This window comes from Zophobas morio, unplaced genomic scaffold (genome assembly GCF_036711695.1).
Source record: "Zophobas morio isolate AGI-343-1 ecotype UQ-CSIRO unplaced genomic scaffold, CSIRO_AGI_Zmor_V1 ptg000023l, whole genome shotgun sequence".
NCBI classification, from domain to species: Eukaryota; Metazoa; Arthropoda; class Insecta; order Coleoptera; family Tenebrionidae; genus Zophobas; species Zophobas morio.
Window position 1 is genome coordinate 2,113,820 of NW_026972128.1, and position 20,652 is coordinate 2,134,471.

The 20,652-nt window shown below is 33.4% G+C and overlaps 1 protein-coding gene across 4 annotated transcripts in view; it reads right to left on the minus strand.

The window, feature by feature from the left end:
* The window catches only part of LOC135134348 (hemicentin-1), a 718,216-nt gene that overhangs the window by 73,950 nt on the left and 623,614 nt on the right, over nt 1-20,652 (minus strand). For all 4 annotated transcript variants that reach the window (XM_064062996.1, XM_064062995.1, XM_064062994.1 and 1 more), the window contains one exon: nt 1,124-1,283. In XM_064062996.1, coding sequence (XP_063919066.1) covers nt 1,124-1,283 — 160 coding nt within the window. The remainder of the gene's footprint in view (nt 1-1,123; nt 1,284-20,652) is intronic.

The following is a 20,652-nucleotide window of genomic DNA, read 5'->3' on the forward strand; positions in this document are numbered from 1 at the left end:
AGGATTGTAACCAAAAATATATTGGGTAAAGAAAGAAATCGTTCATCATGCGATTCAAGAACACATGGCTCACCTCAAGGTCGAAAAGTTTGAATAATAAAGAGTAAATCAATCAAAATTCCATGTTTTGGAGAATGGCCACTGCATAGACGTACACTGTTTAAAAAAAGTTAAGTATGTTAAAATATATAAATTGCTAGACATTCACCAAAGTCTAGAAATATTTGAAAACAAATATTATGTAACGAATTCAGATTGCGGGCCCATGCCGAACTAGTCTCACTGCGCCTTTGTGGATTCAGAGAAGGGAGAGAGTGGAAGGAACTACGTAGGTAGGACAGGATAGCGTAGTTGTAATTCCACTTTAGGTTAGTATCGTCGAGATAATAACAACATAGTTGGTGAAACGCGTCGACAATTTTTGTAAGTTTGTGTTTTCGGGTTACAATGTATCGTGGCATCGAGTGATCGAAGAAGATTCCAACTTAAATTTATTTATTGCCTAATTTTTCATATTGAAGGTTTTCAATGAACCGAAATTTTGAAAATTTTGCAATCAAGAAAACTTGTTGCCGCCATTACAACTTAGTTGTTTGTCAATTACAGTTTGAAATATTGGAAATAAATATTTAAAAAACATATTAAGAAAGCTGTTTATCCAACAGACCTTTCCTCCCAGTTGAAAAAAGAATCACTTTCCTTAATTTGTTTTTTGCGTACTCACATTCACCCCGGTGACGCCATTTTAACGTTTCTAATCGTCAATGGAGTGTTCTCATTTCACTAATCCATCAATAATGTAAGGCTGCGGCGTACATATTGACGGTCAGGACGCTATTACATTCAACCTAAATGCATCAAAACTGATCTACAGCGAGATTAATCGGCACTAGCATAAGTGCGTTTAGCCTGTTACCCAGCTTAGCCGCGTATAATAAGTTCCGAAGTTTGAACCAACTTAACGTCCTTCCTAACGGTACACCGCTAATCTCCTAAGATCGTTTAAACTTCGCAGAGCACCTATCCAGTGTCCGAATCGAACACACATAATGATAATAATTGGTTTACGCCTTCGAATCCGCTTTGTTGTTAATAATTTAATGCCGAACTAAGACGCACTTACATTGTACTCTGAAGTTGAGTTCGTTGCTGAGCGTTTCTCCCTCGCTGTTCACCACAGAACAGACGTATCGGCCGGCGCTTTGTCTGGTTACCTTTTGGAGAACCAAACTTTGGTTGCTGTGGATGATGCGACCAGACATGTTGTGGTTAAGTACGAAGCCCTGTAACAAAACACGCGTTGCTGTTAATGTACCGGAGCTGGAATACAAGAGAAGGCTTTCAACAGATTATGTGAGGGGTGAAGGACGGTTCGGTAATCGATATCCCCAACTATTTATGCAAAGTCGGTAAACTGCCTCTAAGCAGATTTTTTGCCCCTCGCTGGCATTTATCATAAAATTTGTCGGCCCACCTATGGTGTAGTTTCACAAAATCGTCTTTCATCTTTACGATACCTTGAAGCTATCGAGAGAGAGGGGATTTAAAAGAACATGAAATTTCTGCATATTTCGAAAAAAAGTGTTGCTTTAGAGATAAAACTAAATAATTACAGTAAATTTAGCGTGTATTTATTCTTTTGCACTGTACTCTATTTTTAGTGCATTTGAATCAACTACACTAGTTTAAAAGGTTGAGCTCTTTTATGGCTCCTTTGCGAACTAAAGTTTTCGAGGACCTAGAGAGCCGTACTTGAGATAAAGAAGTGGATGAACTATTTAGGAAAAGGAAATTAACAAGAATAACATCATCCATATCACGACAGGAAAGCAAAAAGATGTTACTAAGTATGGCATGATAAAATGTTGAAGAAAGAAAGGACAAAAAGAAAGTTTAGTTGCGATTAATGAACTGAAAGAGAATGAACTTAATGAACCAAAACAAGCTACAATAGAAAGAGATATAAAAATATAAACTTAGTGATCAAAGGGTAACAGTAAATACAAATTATGTCAAAAGCAGAGCTTTAGAAGAGTTCATAAGAAAGCAGTTAGAAATAAACATCAAATTAAGAAATGTGGGTAAAATAGGCAACAAAATGTGTGATAAAGGCCGAAGACATGATAGACAAACTAAACATGCTCGACGATAAAAACATGCTAACAGATATAAAAGATCATGAAGTAACCATAGATTTAGGCAAGACAAAAAGAGAGACCGAGATACAAGTTTACATCAGGAAACGGACAAAAGAACAAGGATAACTATGTTAAAGTCGCGCATATAGCTACCTAGCTACAAACATTAAAAATTGGGACTGGGACGAAAGGAAAGACGAATTCAGGGAAACTTTAATAATAAGAAGCTAAAAAATTGATTATAATTAAAAAACGAAGCGAAACAGAAGACCTAGCAGCCAAACAAAGAAGGAACAAAAAAGAGGAGGAATAGTATACATGGGATTACAGAAATAACAAGGAAAGGTAAAGTGCGTAAAGGAATACACAATGGGTACTGGATAATATGGAGAGGAATGTAGAGCAAGGAGAACGAGGCAGGAAAAAGGGAAACATCAACACAACTGGTGAATTAAAATAATAATAAATTTAACTGAGAAAAAGAAGAAAGTGTTATGAATTTTAGGAGTTTAGTTCCCAAACGTAATTTATGATGTACTTAAGTGAGAAGATCTAAATGGAAGAATGGGTAAAAGTAATAGAGGATTAAAATAGGCACCAGCAACTATATATAGCATACCACATTCAAATATAAGACCACAGTTACACAAGATACCATGGAAGAAAAAGGGGAAAACGAAATGTTACTCATTCTCTGACAAATTGAAATATGTCAGTGTTTGTTGTGGTCACGAAACTGGAAGTGATCATTATTTGTTAAAAGCAAAATTACGATTAGAAAAAAACTTGAGCCCCGAGAAAATGAACAAGTAAAAGAGAAAAAGTAAGGAGTTATGACTTGAAGAATATAAATAGAACTAGAATTAAATAGCAAAAGCAAATAGAAAAAGCTCCCAACGAGATCAGATCTGTAGGGAATATTTAAAAATTCAATAACAAAATCCGAATAAAAATATATGTAATAAACAAGAATAACCACAGCTTACAAGGAATTCACAAGGAGAGCAATCAAAAACAAAGAAGAAAGACATCTATGTTACACAGGTTTAGACTAAGGTTTCGACAGGCTGAAGATGATATGGTTTAAATGAAAGAGGAATACCACAGAAAATTATACTTACAAGCGGTCAAAAATCGGTGTAGAGGCAGTAACTGCACCCCTTCTGTTTTTATTTTGGTAACAGATGCAATGAAAAACACCAAGCCAGGGCTAACAGATTATCAGGTAGGATATTGAAAGTTGTAAGCAATACAAATTAACGGGTTGGCATTTGCAGATAACATGGTGTTAATTGCAAATTCTAAACGGGAACTTCAACCAATTCAAGCATATAACAAGAAAATGAAAAACAAAAACAATAATTATAGCGGAACAAGAAACGGGAAACTAATATTTGTAAAAAAAAACAAAGTGGAACAAGTGGAAAATACAACTACTGAGGGCTCATCATAAATGCTGAAAATAGAATTGAAGAGGAAATAAAGAAGAAAGTTGAGCCATCTCCTAGACTAGTCAGAGCAAAAAGAAGAACATATATGGCAAAAAAGGCAACATCACAAAGAGTCACAAAAGGAATTTATCAAAGTTGGACTATGACCAGTAAAATAAGTAAGATATATGCAGCAGAGATGACGTTTCTGAGAAAAAAAGTAGCAAAAAACCGAGAACAGTTAACATGCATATTAATGTATTCAGTTGACATTTAAACATAACTCCAATCGTAGAAGGAATTGAAGAAAGACAGATTGGGTTGGTATGGACAATAAGAATGCAAGAAAATAATAGTCAAAAAAATAAAAGAAGTGGAAAATGTGGAGGTAGGAGATCAAGACGAACTAGGAGAGGACGATATCACAGATTAGTTATCAAAAAAGAAGCTTAGATGAAGACAGATGAGGGCAGGAAGAAGTGAAAAAATATTTAAAGTACAAACTCAAGTCCGGACAGCGTTACACCTAACGACAGATAGGCTCAACATTCAAGTAAGTTGAAAACTGGGGCAAATAATAAAATTTGTTTCCACATAATTAGAAAAAAAGAAGACTAATTTAATGTTTTTAATAAATATTGTTCAAGTTTAAATGTAAACTGTGATCGAACGAATGGACACTTTTATGTTGTCTCGACGTTTCATGATCCCTAGAGTACGAAAAAAGTAGTTTTCCGTTTCCGTCTATCCGTCTGTCTGTCTGTCTGTCTGTCTGTGCCAGTCTGCCTGTCTGGCGTCTGTACCCATTTTTATTAGACACGTAATCTAGGAAACTACCGGACCGATTGTTGTCAAATTTTGTATGTATATTATATATATTAAAAACATCATGTACATGGTTAAACGCTAACCAAAATTTGTCAATTCATCCCCACCAATAACGTAATGCCATCCCCTCAAAATTTTTAATAAAACATATTTTTTATATTTTATAAAATCATATACTCCTACACTTGTAGTTTAAGAATCCGCATTTAGTTTTAATCATAATTACTTTATAAAAATGTTTCTGCAATATTCGCTGTGTGTTGTATATCACTGGTACCACGTACGCGTGTAAACAACCGCGTTGTATCTGCTTGGGTTGCGGCGCCAGGAGGTGACTAGTTCTGCTTTAAAAGCGTTCGAATACAGTTTGCACTAGTGAGTTCGAATCTCGTTCTTACTTTTTTTTTTTAATCAAATCAAAAACGGTTCACGCCATTTATTCGAAAATTACAGTTCCTCCCCCAAAATAATTTTCGGAGCCTTTTGCTGTATTAATCAGTCCACTCCTCTGGCTTACAATCAAATTTCATTTCCTTTTATACGGTCGCTGATGCTTGTACGTGATTATAGTCGAATTCTTTCGAAGTATAAACATAAATATTCGAAGTTAACCAAGTAATTACTAAAAGTTTACTTTACTGTTGGCTATCTGGTATATACAGCTATTTTAAAAATAGATGGAAACTTTTTTTAAGGTAATTGGTCATGATGTAGAGAATTTATGTATCAAATATTGATCTAATAAAAATCTTTTAGTTTTCGAGATAAAATTGACTGAAAATCTGTTAAAATTTGCGTGTGCGCTACTGATTCCAAAAATGTTAAAGGTAAATTTGATCACTATAGTAATTTAAAGTAGGTAAAATTGTTGCTTGTTAACATGACAATACATTCATTAGCCCATCATTTTTTGACGTTTTTGCAATTTTTTGGAAGAACAAAATGAATTTTTCTAATTCTGAAATGACTGACATGGTTCTGATGTATGGACAAGCCTTAGGAAACTCCTTGGAAGCTCGACGTTTATACCAAGAAGCATTTCCCGAACGAAGATTGCCAAATCATAAAACATTTGCTAACGTTGTTCAGCGTCTACGAGAAAATGGGAAATTTCAACCTCGTTTTAGTGATCGTGGTCGTGAAAGGACAGAACGGACACTTGATGCCGAAGAAGAAATTTTGAATGTCGTTGAAAACGATCCAGGTATAAGCATTAGACGATTGTCTTACCGAGTGGGAGTTTCACCTTTTGTGGTGTGGAGAACTCTACATGAACAAGGCCTACACCCCTATCATGTACAACGAGTTCAGCATTTGAAACCAGAAGATCTGGCACGTAGAGTTCGCTTTTGTGAATGGCTATGCCAAAAAAATAGAGAGGACCCTCAACAGAATAACAAATCTAGCTGCTGAAATTAGAGCACAGCCCGAAATGATAACCAGAACCCAAAAATCATTGATTAGACGTGCGGAAGCGTGTATACGAAATGGTGGTGGACATTTTGAAAACTTGCTCTAGTTGCAAATATATATATATACATGATACTCACAGTTTGGGTTCACGGAAGCAAATTTATTTAGTTCCGGCTTTGTGATTTCAAAGTGTACAAGACCGTTTGGAATCAGTACTGTATTTCAAAAATATCTGTACAGTTGGTTGTATGCCAAGAAAAATTGCTATTATGCACATTACGCTATAGTTGTAATACATTATTTAAGTTGTTGAGTTTTTACTAGTCGTTTTTACTGTGCATTTTTTTAACGCTAGCATAGAGATTTACGTGCTAAAAATTTGAGTCGTGTTAGTAAGTTGTTAGGAGACATTTTTAAATGAAATTTGGATAAGATTAGTCTAACATTTTATAAATCAATCTGAGTTTTGTTTATCGTAAAGAACAAAATATTATAATATAAAAACATTCAATTTGTTACATATTGCTTGTCAGAAGGCCATGTGCCAAAATAATTGTTTGCAAAGCAATATGTAATGAACTTAACATACATTTTACTTTCTGAGCATAAGATAAAGAAGTATAGTAATCGACTTTATGAGGCCACTTGCCACTTTCATGTTTTCTCCACGGTTCATGACCCCTAGTGCATGAAAAAAAGTGGTCTTCCGTTTTCGTTTGTCTGCCGTCTATCTGTCTACCCGTCCGGTTGTCTGTCTTTCTAGTCGATTTCTATTAGACAGTTCTTTTCCGAAACTACTGGACCGATTGTTGTCAAATTTAGTATGTATATTGGGATTATCATGTATTTATGACAAAATGCTAACCAAAATTTGATTAATCACCCTCACCACCAATGGTATGATTGTGTATGTCACGTCCAAAATTTATAATATATTTTTTTAATTTTATAAAATAAGATATTCCTGCAATTGTGATGTATAAATTCGTCTTGAGTTTTCACTTTAAATAAATTCAAATTTTTAGCATTGCTGCACTTGTAGTTCAGGTGCGAAGCAGTTCTGTCGAAGTAACTTCGACCAATTGTTTTATTGTATACTGATTGTATGTTGTTATAATTTTTTTGTTCTGTACGATAAAATAAACTGGAATTGATTTTTAAAATACCAACCTGGTTCCTATTAGAAAACTTAACATGACCTAAGTAAGTTTTGTAGTAGTAGCTTATCTGCTCAATGCAAAGTCTGAGGTCTTCGAACGTTTCAAAGAATATGAAGCCATGGTCAACAGCCACTTTGAAAGAAAAATAAGCAGATTTCGATGTGACAATGGGCGAGAATATCTTTCAAGCGAAATGATTAAATATTTCAAGAACAGAGGCATTCAGTACGAATTAACCATTAGATACACTCCACAACAAAACGGAGTAGCGGAGAGAATGAACCGCACTCTGATGGAAAAGGCGAGATGTATGCTACTTGGTTCTAAGATGGAAAAATACTTGTGGACTGAAGCCATCTTAACAGCAGCGTATCTAATAAATAGGTCTCCAACTTTAGCCTTAAAAGATCAAGTGCCTGCAGAGCTATGGTACGGTAAGAAGCCTAATTTGAACAAACTTAGAGTGTTTGGATGTATAGCATATTTACGACTGCCAAACGAACTCATAAAGGGGAAGCTAGACTCTAGGACCAGAACCTGCTTCATGCTAGGATATTGTTCAAATGGCTATCGACTCTGGTGCTCAGAAGAAAAACGTGTTGTTTTTGGTAGAGATATTACATTTGATGAAACGAAGTCTGCAGTCGAAGAACCAACATTCTATGAAGAACAGAAGCCTGAAGAAAAAATCGAAGAAGTTGCACAAGAAACTATTGATGAAGACATGGAGCAAGCCACTGAAGATTTCGAAGAAACATCAGAAACTGAACGTAGACACAGTAGCAGGAAGAAAACTACACCAAAGTATTTGGAAGACTACGATACTTCCACAGTTGCCCTGGGTGCATCCGTTGATGATGTACCACTGACATATGACGACATCCAAGGAAGACCTGACTCTGAGAGCTGGTACAAAACAGTTAGTGAAGAAATGACATCACTATTGAAAAATGAAACATGGACACATGAAAAATTACCTGAAGGAAAAAGAGCAATAGACTGCAAATGAGTGTTCAAAATAAAACAAAATGGGCTTGGAAGTTTAGGCAAATATAAAGCAAGGCTGGTCGTTAAAGGTTGCTCCCAGCGACCAGGTCTTGATTATGGCGAGACGTATGCGTCAGTAGCTCGTCTGAACACTGTGAGAATATTGTTGTCACTAATAAATGAAAAGGGTTTAGTGGCTGAACAACTCGATGTGAAAAATGCTTTCCTACATGGCTACATTGATGAAGAAATCTATATGAAACCTCCCCCAGGACTCAACACTGCCTCAAACTCAGTGTGCAAGTTACAAAAATCCCTGTATGGGTTGAAGCAAGCCCCTCGCGCGTGGAATTCACGTTTTGACGACTACATAAAGAAGCTGTCGTTTAAAAGGTCAGAGAACGACAAGTGCCTTTATATGAAGAAGACTGACCAGAATGAAATTTATCTTCTTCTGTATGTTGATGACATTATCCTCGCGGCAAACGACTATGAATCTCTGATTACTGTTAAGGAAAAACTTAAAGAAGAGTTTAACATGACAGATCTTGGAAAACTGCGAATGTTTCTGGGCATTGAAATAAATCGATCTGATGACGGTATGTTCCTGAGCCAGCAAGTGTACACTCGACAAATACTGAAGAAATTCGGGATGGAAGAGTGCAAAGCAGTAAGGACTCTCGTGGTAATAAAACCTGGAGATGACGGTGGAGAAAATGAATCTGTTCCAGAGAAGCCCTATCGAGAGTTAATTGGAAGTCTCATGTTCCTCATGCTAAACACCAGACCCGACATCAGTGCTGCGATAAATTTCTACAGCCGATTCCAAAGTAATCCAAAACGTTGTCATTCTGCGATATCTCCAAGGTACAGCAGATCATGGTCTCTTCTACCCAAAAGAAGGGAGACCACCATTAACCTGTTATGCAGAATCCGACTGGGCAGGAGGAGCAGACCGGAAGTCCACCTCAGGCTTCCTAATTGAAGTTTTTGGAGCCACCGTTTGTTGGGCAACCAAGAAACAGACCACTGTCGCCCTATCATCTACGGAGGCTGAGTATGTAGCCCTAGCAACTGCCACTACTGAACTCCTGTGGTTGAGAAATATTGCGAGAGATTTAGGCATACATGTGGAAGAACCAATTGTAGTGTACGAAGATAATCAGTCCTGCATTCATACTTTGTGCAAGTGGGAACACCAACGTCTGAAACACATTGACGTGAAGTACAACTTTTTGAGAGATTTGTACCAGAACAAAACCATTGATGTTCGATACATCCCATCCGAAGATCAGAAGGCCGACATCCTTACTAAGGCGCTGGGAACGAATCAATTTAGTAAACTTTGTACAAAAATAGGTGTTAGGCCGCGGTAAACGCAATTACGTTTCTTTTTGTTTGTCTTAATTTTAAGGTTAACTGTTAACGATAAAATGACATGTAAATATTATTTAAGGTTATGAAAAATTAAATTGAGGGAGGGTGTTGACAGGTGCATGTTTGGCGCCACAATTTGAATTTCTGTATTTAGGAACTTTAGTAATAAGTAACTGGTGTAAGGATGCCCTGTGATCGGCACCAATGAAATTACTTCCCTCTCTGATATATGGTCCGTTGTAGAAAGAAGATGTAACGGGTGAACTGCTAAATTCTGTTTCTTACTAATATATTGTTCTTTTACAATTTACTGCCTCTGATTCTTATCAAAAACTATAATATCTATATTATAATATATTGCAAGTAAATTGTTTCATATCTACCAGCGGCTGCAGGCGAGGTAATGCTCATTCTTCAATTATGAAACCAACAGATTTGCAAAAGCAAAGAACACTAGTTTTGCATTCTAAACAATTTTTAGTTAAAAAAAAACAACAAAGTTTAAAATTGCTGTTCTTCTGTTTCGAACCATTATTCGAAATTGGTTTAAAAATGTATGTATGAATCTTTATCAAATATGCATTATATATTTTGCCTCAACGGAAATTTCCATAGTAGACTCATTTGTAACCAACATTTCTTTATTCATGTCATGTCATGTCATGTCATATTCCTATGAGTCTTATGACATTTCTGCAGGCGAGGTAATGCTCATTCACCAGTTACGAAAGCAACAGATTGACAAAAGCCGTGAACACTAGTTTTGCATAACATTCTAAACAATTTTTAGGTAAAAAAAAACAAAATTTAAAATTGTTCTTCTGTTTCGAGTCATGATTCGAAACTGGTTTAAGAAAATATGTATCAATCTTTATCAAATATGCATTACATATTCTGGTACAACAGAAGTTTTTACTCTAGACTCATTTATAACCCACATTTCCTTTTTCATGTGTTCTTATGACATCGTCTTGCAAAATTTATTGTTTTATAAATCGTATGCTCTGAATAAATTATATCAATCCCTCAGACGCTGAAGGTGAAGTAATGGTAATTCGCCAGCCAAAGACATAGTTTCACAACAGTTGTGAATACTAGTTTTGCATTACAGTTTTTACAATTCTTGTAACTAGTAAATTTTTTTTCTGTTTCGAAAGTGTGTTAAAATATTGGATTGGATTTCCTGATGCAACAGAGGTTTGCACAATAAATTTTTTTTTTATTCCATGTTTTTCATTTGATGTGTCCTTCTGACATCTTGTTGGAAAATTTATCGTTTTCTAATAAACATACTCCAGCTAAATTGTTTCATATCCATCACAGGCTGAAGGCGAAGTAATGGTATTTGTCAGACATTAAACAAATAGCTTTACAATATTGCTGAAAACTAGTTTTAGATAAGATTCTACACAATTGTTGGACAAGGAAGACATCGCAATCTAAAGTTCTTGTTTTTCAGTTTCGAGTCATGATTCGAAACTGTATTTAAAAAAATATATGTTAATCTTTATCAACTCTGCATTACATGTTCTAATAGAAAAGCAATTTGCGTAAAGACTCATCTTTAATCCATACTTCTATTTTCGTGTGTCCTTATCACATCTTGTTAGGAAATTTATCGTTTTCTAATAAACATACTCCAGCTAAATCGTTTCATATCCATCACAGGCTGAAGGCGAAGTAATGGTATTTGTCAGACATTAAACAAATAGCTTTACAATATTGCTGAAAACTAGTTTTAGAGAAGATTCTACACAATTGTTGGACAAGGAAGACATCGAAATCTAAAGTTCTTGTTTTTCAGTTTGGAGTCATGATTCGAAACTGTATTTAAAAAAATATATGTTAATCTTTATCAACTCTGCATTACATGTTCTAATAGAAAAGCAATTTGCATAAAGACTCATCTTTAATCCATACTTCTATTTTCGTGTGTCCTTATCACATCTTGTTAGGAAATTTATCGTTTTCTAATAAACATACTCCAGCTAAATCGTTTCATATCCATCACAGGCTGAAGGCGAAGTAATGGTATTTGTCAGACATTAAACAAATAGCTTTACAATATTGCTGAAAACTAGTTTTAGAGAAGATTCTACACAATTGTTGGACAAGGAAGACATCGAAATCTAAAGTTCTTGTTTTTCAGTTTCGACTCATGATTCGAAACTGTATTTAAAAAAATATATGTTAATCTTTATCAACTCTGCATTACATGTTCTAATAGAAAAGCAATTTGCATAAAGACTCATCTTTAATCCATACTTCTATTTTCGTGTGTCCTTATCACATCTTGTTAGGAAATTTATCGTTTTCTAATAAACACACTCCAGCTAAATCTTTTCATATCCATCACAGGCTGAAGGCGAAGTAATGGTATTTGTCAGACATTAAACAAATAGCTTTACAATATTGCTGAAAACTAGTTTTAGAGAAGATTCTACACAATTGTTGGACAAGGAAGACATCGAAATCTAAAGTTCTTGTTTTTCAGTTTGGAGTCATGATTCGAAACTGTATTTAAAAAAATATATGTTAATCTTTATCAACTCTGCATTACATGTTCTAATAGAAAAGCAATTTGCATAAAGACTCATCTTTAATCCATACTTCTATTTTCGTGTGTCCTTATCACATCTTGTTAGGAAATTTATCGTTTTCTAATAAACATACTCCAGCTAAATCGTTTCATATCCATCACAGGCTGAAGGCGAAGTAATGGTATTTGTCAGACATTAAACAAATAGCTTTACAATATTGCTGAAAACTAGTTTTAGAGAAGATTCTACACAATTGTTGGACAAGGAAGACATCGAAATCTAAAGTTCTTGTTTTTCAGTTTCGAGTCATGATTCGAAACTGTATTTAAAAAAATATATGTTAATCTTTATCAACTCTGCATTACATGTTCTAATAGAAAAGCAATTTGCATAAAGACTCACCTTTAATCCATACTTCTATTTTCGTGTGTCCTTATCACATCTTGTTGGGAAATTTGTCTGTTTCTAATAAATATGCTTTAGGTAAATTATTTCATATCTACCAGAAGCTGAAGACCAAGTAATGGTCATTCACCAGTCATAGAACCACAATCTTTAGAACTCAGGTGAATAGCAATTTTGCGTAACAGTTTGAAGAATATTTGCGCAAAAGATATGTATAACAATGTAAAATTATTATTCCTCCGTTTCGAGTCATGATTCGAAACTGTATTAAATAAATGCATACGAATCTTTATCAAATATGCGTTATACATTCTGATGTAAAAGAGATTTTTACACGAAACCTATTGAAAAAAGTCGTAAACACTAGTTTTGCATAACATTCTAAACAATTTTTAGGTAAAAAAAAACAAAATTTAAAATTGTTGTTCTTCTGTTTCGAGTCATGATTCGAAACTGGTTTAAGAAAATATGTATCAATCTTTATCAAATATGCATTACATATTCTGGTACAACAGAAGTTTTTGCTCTAGACTCATTTATAACCCACATTTCCTTTTTCATGTGTTCTTATGACATCTTCTTGCAAAATTTATTGTTTTATAAATCGTATGCTCTGAATAAATTATATCAATCCCTCAGACACTGAAGGTGAAGTAATGGTAATTCGCCAGCCAAAGACATAGTTTCACAAACAGTTGTGAATACTAGTTTTGCATTACAGTTTTTACAATTCTTGTAACTAGTAAATTTTTTTTCTGTTTCGGAAGTGTGTTAAAATATTGGATTGGATTTCCTGATGCAACAGAGGTTTGCACAATAAATTTTTTTTTTATTCCATGTTTTTCATTTGATGTGTCCTTCTGACATCTTGTTGGAAAATTTATCGTTTTCTAATAAACATACTCCAGCTAAATTGTTTCATATCCATCACAGGCTGAAGGCGAAGTAATGGTATTTGTCAGACATGAAACAAATAGCTTTACAATATTGCTGAAAACTAGTTTTAGATAAGATTCTACACAATTGTTGGACAAGGAAGACATCGAAATCTAAAGTTCTTGTTTTTCAGTTTCGAGTCATGATTCGAAACTGTATTTAAAAAAATATATGTTAATCTTTATCAACTCTGCATTACATGTTCTAATAGAAAAGCAATTTGCATAAAGACTCATCTTTAATCCATACTTCGATTTTCGTGTGTCCTTATCACATCTTGTTGGGAAATTTGTCTGTTTCTAATAAATATGCTTTAGGTAAATTATTTCATATCTACCAGAAGCTGAAGACCAAGTAATGGTCATTCACCAGTCATAGAACCACAATCTTTAGAACTCAGGTGAATAGCAATTTTGCGTAACAGTTTGAAGAATATTTGCGCAAAAAATATGTATAACAATGTAAAATTATTATTCCTCCGTTTCGAGTCATGATTCGAAACTGTATTAAATAAATGCATACGAATCTTTATCAAATATGCATTAAACATTAAGAGTAAGTAAGAGTAAGGGAGGTTTGAACAATAGAACTATTTTTTAGCACATAATTTTCCTTTTATGTACTCTTATGATATATTAATTGTAAAATAACTATACCATAATATATTATAATATACTGCAGGTAATTTGTATCACATCTACCAATGGCTGCAGGCGAATGCTCATTCACCAATTACCAAACTAACACATTTGCAAAAATCGTGAATACTTGTTTTGAATAACAATCTAAACAAGTTTTAGATAAAGAAAAAACAACAAAATTTAAAGTTGTTCTTCCGTTTCGAGCCATGATTCGAAATTGTTTAAAAAAAATATGTATGAATCTTTATCAAATATGCATTTATAGATTCATGCCTTTACAACAGAAGTTTCCATAGTAGACTTTAACCTACATTTCTTTTTTCATGTATCCTTACGACATCTTGTTGCGAAATCTATTGTTTTCTAAAACGTATGCACCGACTAAAAAAATAAAATAAAAAACAGTGATGAATACCTACTAGTTTTGCATTACAGTTTGCACAATTGTTATGCAAGAAGAACAATCATTGTAAAATTGTTATTTTTTTGTTTCGACTCATGATTCGAAAGTGTTTGTGATTTTTTATCAAACATTTATTAAAAGTTTGAATTTTTTATTCATCTTTAACTTATAATTCTCTGTTCAAGTGTTCTTGTAATATATTCTTGCGAAATCTATCCTTTATAATAAATAAGTATACTCTGGGTAAATTATACCATATCTATCAGATACTGAAAGCGAAGTAATGGGAATTCGCTATCAAAAACCTATACTTTTACAATAGTGGTGAATACTAGTTTTGTGTAACAGTTTGTATGTAGAATTTTTAGGAAAAAAACATGGAAACTTAAAATTGTTGTTCATCAGTTTCGAATCATGATTCGAAAAGATATTAAAAGAATATATAAATCTTTATCAAATATGAATTAGATACTCTCATGTAACAGAGATTTGTACAATGGACTTATCTTTAATCCAAATTTAATTTTTCATGTGTTCTTATTCCATCTTGTTACGAAAGCTATCATTATTAACAAATATGCTCCAAGTATTTTATTTCATATCAACCAGCGATTCAAAGCGAAGTAATGATAATTCACCATTTATAGAACCAAAATCTTAATAACTAAGTGAATTGTATAAGAGTTTGAACACTACTTAGACAAAAAAAACTTCAACAATTTTAAATTGTTATTTCTCCGTTTCGAAATTGTATAAAAAATATCTTTGAATCTTTATCAAAAGTGTATATGTCACTTTTATGTGTTACGAAATCTATTTTTTTAACAAATATGACTTGAATAAATTATTTCATATCTACCAGAGGCAAAAGCGATCCAAAATCCTTATAGCACATGTGAATACCATTATTGCACAACAATTTGGACAATACTTAGATAAACAAAAATATTCAACAATTTAAAACTGCTATATCCCAATTTCGAGCCATGTTTCAAAATTTTATTAAAAATATCTTTAAATCTTTATCAAATATGCATTGTAGAGAGCGAGTCACTAAGCACGCGGTCCTCGATTTCTCATTAATTTTTAGAGACAGAAAAAAATTAAAAGGCCATAGTTGTACAGTAATTTGAGGATTCTAGACTAAAATTATTTTTAACAGTTTTGAATCATGATTCGAAACTGTAAATAAAATCGGTTCCTTACTTCCTTATCAACTATGCTTTTTGTATGTTGATAAAATATAAATTTACAACGGACTCAAGTTTAATACAAATTCTTCATAATACATATTTAAAGTATTACTTCTCGTAACAAAATCTATCTGTCTTAGATAATATTACTTCCACTAAACTACGAAGGAAAACGAGAAAATAATATTTTCTCAGTCATAAAACTGATATCTTCGTGATACCGCTGAATTAATTCAGATTCTGATATAATGATTCGAAATTGCATTAAAATAAGTTGTGGTGCTTTTCTTTTAGCTGCTGACCGGAAGTTATAATGCGTGAATTATTTACCTATCTCTCTCTATCTAGGTACTTATTTATTTTATTTTTAATTTCGCTTGATCTCTCGGCCCGTGTACAAACCATGTTTCATGATCTGCAACCAGTATTACAGCTGAGAAGATGGACCGGAAGTACCGGAAGTTATGGGTGGGGCTAACGTGTAGATGAAGCCAAAATGTAAACTCGTAATTTGTTTCGTGATGCAAAACTGTTAGTATAATATATATATACTTTCGCCTCATGATGTAGAACTGTAGTTGTGATGTCAAACTGTATGTAAGATATAAATTTTGAAGCAGAACTGTAAGTATAATGTATATATATATATATATATTGATACCTGTTAAGTTGTTACCTCCGACATATGGAACAGACGACCTGACCTCCGGGTTACCCCCTTCGGCTAGCGTCATATATGTGATATATTTGGAATGAGGGGAACCTCTACTATTCGAATCTCAAAAGAGGGGAAACGATTTCTAGTATTTTAAAAGGCCATATATAAGATATACATAAGATATACAAAAGAGGCGTTCTTACCTCCATATACGTATATGAGTGGGTACTCGTAGTTTGTTGTTACCTCCAACAGTGTTGTCAAGTTTATACACAAGCTATCTTCTTTTACGTATATAGCTATTTCACACCAAATTAGATATCTTGATTTCGTACGATCATTCAAAGAAAGTGTTTAATTATATTACTGAATTTTTTGGAAATTTTTGGTAAAAATTGCAAAATGGCTCCAATTTTTTTATAGGAATAGCAAGACATCATCCTAGAAATACATACAAAAATCGGTCGAAGGTTATTTCAAGAGAACTTTCCTCGCCCCTGAAGTACAATACAACTCCAGCTTTTTTGAAAATTATTTGATTTTGCGAATTTTACTTTTTATTTTCAAAATGTAAGGAAGTATTGTAACGGGTCCGTCGGCTGAGTCTCTACTTTTACGTTTTCTCGACCTTTTATGACCCACAGAGTACGAAAAAATGGATCTCTCGCTTCCGTGTGTGTATCTGTCCGCCGTCCGTGAGGATTTTTGTTAGACAGATATTCTCCGAAACTAGTGGACCGATTTTTGTCAAATTTTATATGTAAGTAAATTACGAATATCATGTTGATGGTAAAACGCTAACCAAACTTTGTCTAGTCATCTCCACCAACAATGTGATGATGACACCTCAAAATTGTACATAGTAAATAGGTTTAAACTGTGTAAAATAATATAGTCCTACACGTATAGTTTATGAATCCGTGTTGAGTTTTTACCCGAAACGACCAGATTTTTGGAAGAAAAATCAAAATTATATAACAATTGTGTGTTGCATGTTAAAACTTACATTACAAAATATACAATTTTAATTTTTTTTTTCCAAAAATCTCGATGTCCAGTGTGAAAACGCAGTACGAATTCATACACCACAACTGCAGGAATATCGTATTTTATAAAATTACTATTGTAAATTTTGGATTGTCAGTCATCCCATTGGTGGGGGGATGATTAATCAACTTTTGGTCAGCGTTTTGCAATATACACGATATTCTTAACATAAGTATAAAATTTGATAACAATTGGTGCGGTAATTTCGAAGATTATCAGTCTAATAAAAAAAAACACAGACGTTGGAGAGTCAGGCGTCAGAGAGACGGAACCGGGAGACCAAATTTTTCGTACTCTAGACGTCATGAAACGTCAAGAAAACATGCAAGTAGCAAGTTGCTTGATAGACTCGATTACTATACTTGTGACTGTATTATAAGTGAAAGTAATTCGAAGTCCTGGAATTTAAGACTAGACTTTTCAAACTGTATGCTACTGTTGCTAAAAACTCACATTTCATCACTCGCAGGCTGTAAACCAACCTGAATTCTAATTCTAAGGCGATTTTGACATGTTTCGAACGCTATTACTGACAGAAACGTCTTATAATTTTTGTAATTGTAATTGTAATCGAGTCCGTCGACCGACTCTCTACTTTTACGTTTTTTCGAGCTTTCATGACCCCTACAGTAGGAAGAAATAGGTCTCCTGTTTCCGTGTGTCTGTCTGTCCGTTTGGCTGCCGTCCCAAATTTTTATTAGACAGATAATCTCCGAAAGTACTGGGACAATTGTTGTCAAATTTTGTATTTATATTAGGAACGTCATGTAGATGGTATAACGCTAACCGAAATTTGCCTAATCATCCTCACCAATAACGTGATGATATCATTTCACAATTGTACATAGTAAATGGGTTTTAAAATGTATAAAATAACATGTAGTTTATGAAGCCGTGTTGAGTTTTTATCGAAACGTCCAGATTTTTGGGAAAAGAATCAAAATTATAAAGCAACATTTTGCAATTTAATTTTGAATCTGCAGACCGGAATGCTTTGAAATCTTGCAGACGTTATAAAGTTATGATAATCATGATAAATTTTTAATCAAAATTATTTACTTATCCCCTCCAAAAGATTGATGACGTCAGCTCAAAATGTTGCCGAATAAATCCTTTCGGAAAAGTCCAAAATATGATGAGTCTATATTTGGGAACAACAGTTGCTCCAAAAACACGTAATATACCTGAATACATGTGATATTTATGTAAATTTCTGTGCAAATCCTATCCTTCCTCTTATCCTATCTTTCGTCTACCTGCCCTATGGTCCAACTTTCTCTTTCAGTTTCTAGAATTTTCTAAACGCTTTCTTTAAGTTCTTCCACCTCTCCAAAACCGAACCTACGTGTCGACAATTTTTAAACACCATTCCTTTTTCTTCCTCGAGCTCTCAACCCGTAAGCATCTAATAAAAATCTGAAAACCGTGACCGTCGCTATTTCTTATTAAAATCCCCACCGATACCCACAATTCCATTCATATTTTTTGGACTTACTTATACAAGTGACTCAAAAAAATTATTGATTAAATCAAAAATTGCAAAACTCAATACTTTGAAATCTTGTAGACGTTTTGATGTTATGAAAGAATGGTAAATTATTTATCAAAATATATCTGTTCATCAACTCCAAAAAATTTATGACGTCATCTCAAAATTTTGCAGAATAAATCCTATCTAAAATGATCAATCTATAATTGTAATTTATCACTGCATTCATATTTTTTTAGCTTTGCTTATAGAGGGTGACTCCAAAAAATGAATGAATCAGTCAATTTATTTTATTGAATAAATCAAGAATAGCAAAACTGAATATTTTGAAATCTTGCAGCCGTTTTCAAGTTATTGAAGCATGGTAAATTGTTGATCAAAATATATCTGTTTAGGTCCCCCAAAAAACTGATGACGACATCTCAAAATTTTGTAGAATAAATTCCACCCAAAATGTGCAAATGTGTTCTTATTTGTGGTCGATCATTGCACTCATATTTTTTAGATTTTCTAAAACAGGGGACTCAAAAAATTAATGAATGGGTCAAATTTATTTTATTGATTAAATCAGGAACGCCTCACTCCATTTTCCCAGAAAATTTTGGGAATAGAATACTGTTATTTTTAGTATTTTACACTGCATCAATCCAAGTTGATATACTTGTATTTGTAAAAATGACGTCATCACAAAACGTTGCTTTTAGCAACAATAGCAACTTAAATTCGAATTTGAAGACGATTTAAGCAACAATAGCGACTCGAATTCTAATTTCAAGACGATTTTGAGACGATTCAAACACCATTAGTGACAGAATGTTTAATGAAACACAGGTTCAACACATAGAACTTTTATAAACACCTATATGACGTAAGTGAAAGAATTCGAAGATGCTGAAATTTTAAATACAATAATCAGGGCTAATTGAGGAAATCGAGCTTGGAATGTCCTACATAAAAAAGAATAAGAAAAAAGAAGGGCTCGGACTGTGTCCAGAATGGAGGGCCATATCTCGAAAATCTTGTGTGGTTACTATAAACTGGCATCAAATCGGCTCTTTTCAGAACCAATAGTAATTTCGACAAATAAAGTAACAGTAAATTGGTACTAGTCAATATTTTGGAGAAGAATGTGCACTCTGCACTAATGTTGGTTAGTGGTTACACGAAAACCTAAATTCTGCGATCCCATATTACATACGACTGCAACAACTGTATAATCACAAATAAATTTTTCAATTTAAAGCTGGTTAGATGGTTGCTAATCTTATTATTACTGATACAATGCCTCAACAGAGTGAAAACTCCAATTACACTAGTTTACAAGGTTTTATATCCAAAGACAAAAATAGTTGAATCTGAAGGATTTGGGTTCAGGAAAATCAAATCTGAAAGCAGAGAAAATCCATCACGTCAGGTTTTTGAGATATTTATATAAACATATCCCGTATTTCTCTTCTTTTATACAACTCTTGTTATTTTTTTGTTTTTAAATATATATGAACATATAGTTCTTTTAGCAAATTTGTTTCATTTTACAAGATCATCTACGTCAATAAATAACATGAGTGTCAATTTTTCAAGCTACTAGATTGTCATCAATATTTTATTTAAAATTTTTCAAGTATTGATTTTAGAATAATTGGTTGCTTTTGATTTCTCTACGGGACGTGATAATAAAAATGTGAGCTTGGTCTCACAAAGATCTTTTAAAAGGATATAAATTTGCTCAAAGAAATACAGGTTTATCTTTAAAAATAAAGTAGTTACAGGGGTTGCATCAAATAAAAGCAACACCTAGTATATATTATAAACATTATGACTGAAAATTAAAAATGATTAACACTAGCGTTTCTTTTATTGACAGTACTGTCAGTTTTCCTTATAATAGACCAACAGTAACACATTTTCGTCCCAAAATCCTTGATACCTTCTTTTTAAGCATATTTGAACAGGTCTTCCCGCTTTAGGTACTATAATTTTACCACAAACGTAACAAAACTGATTTGT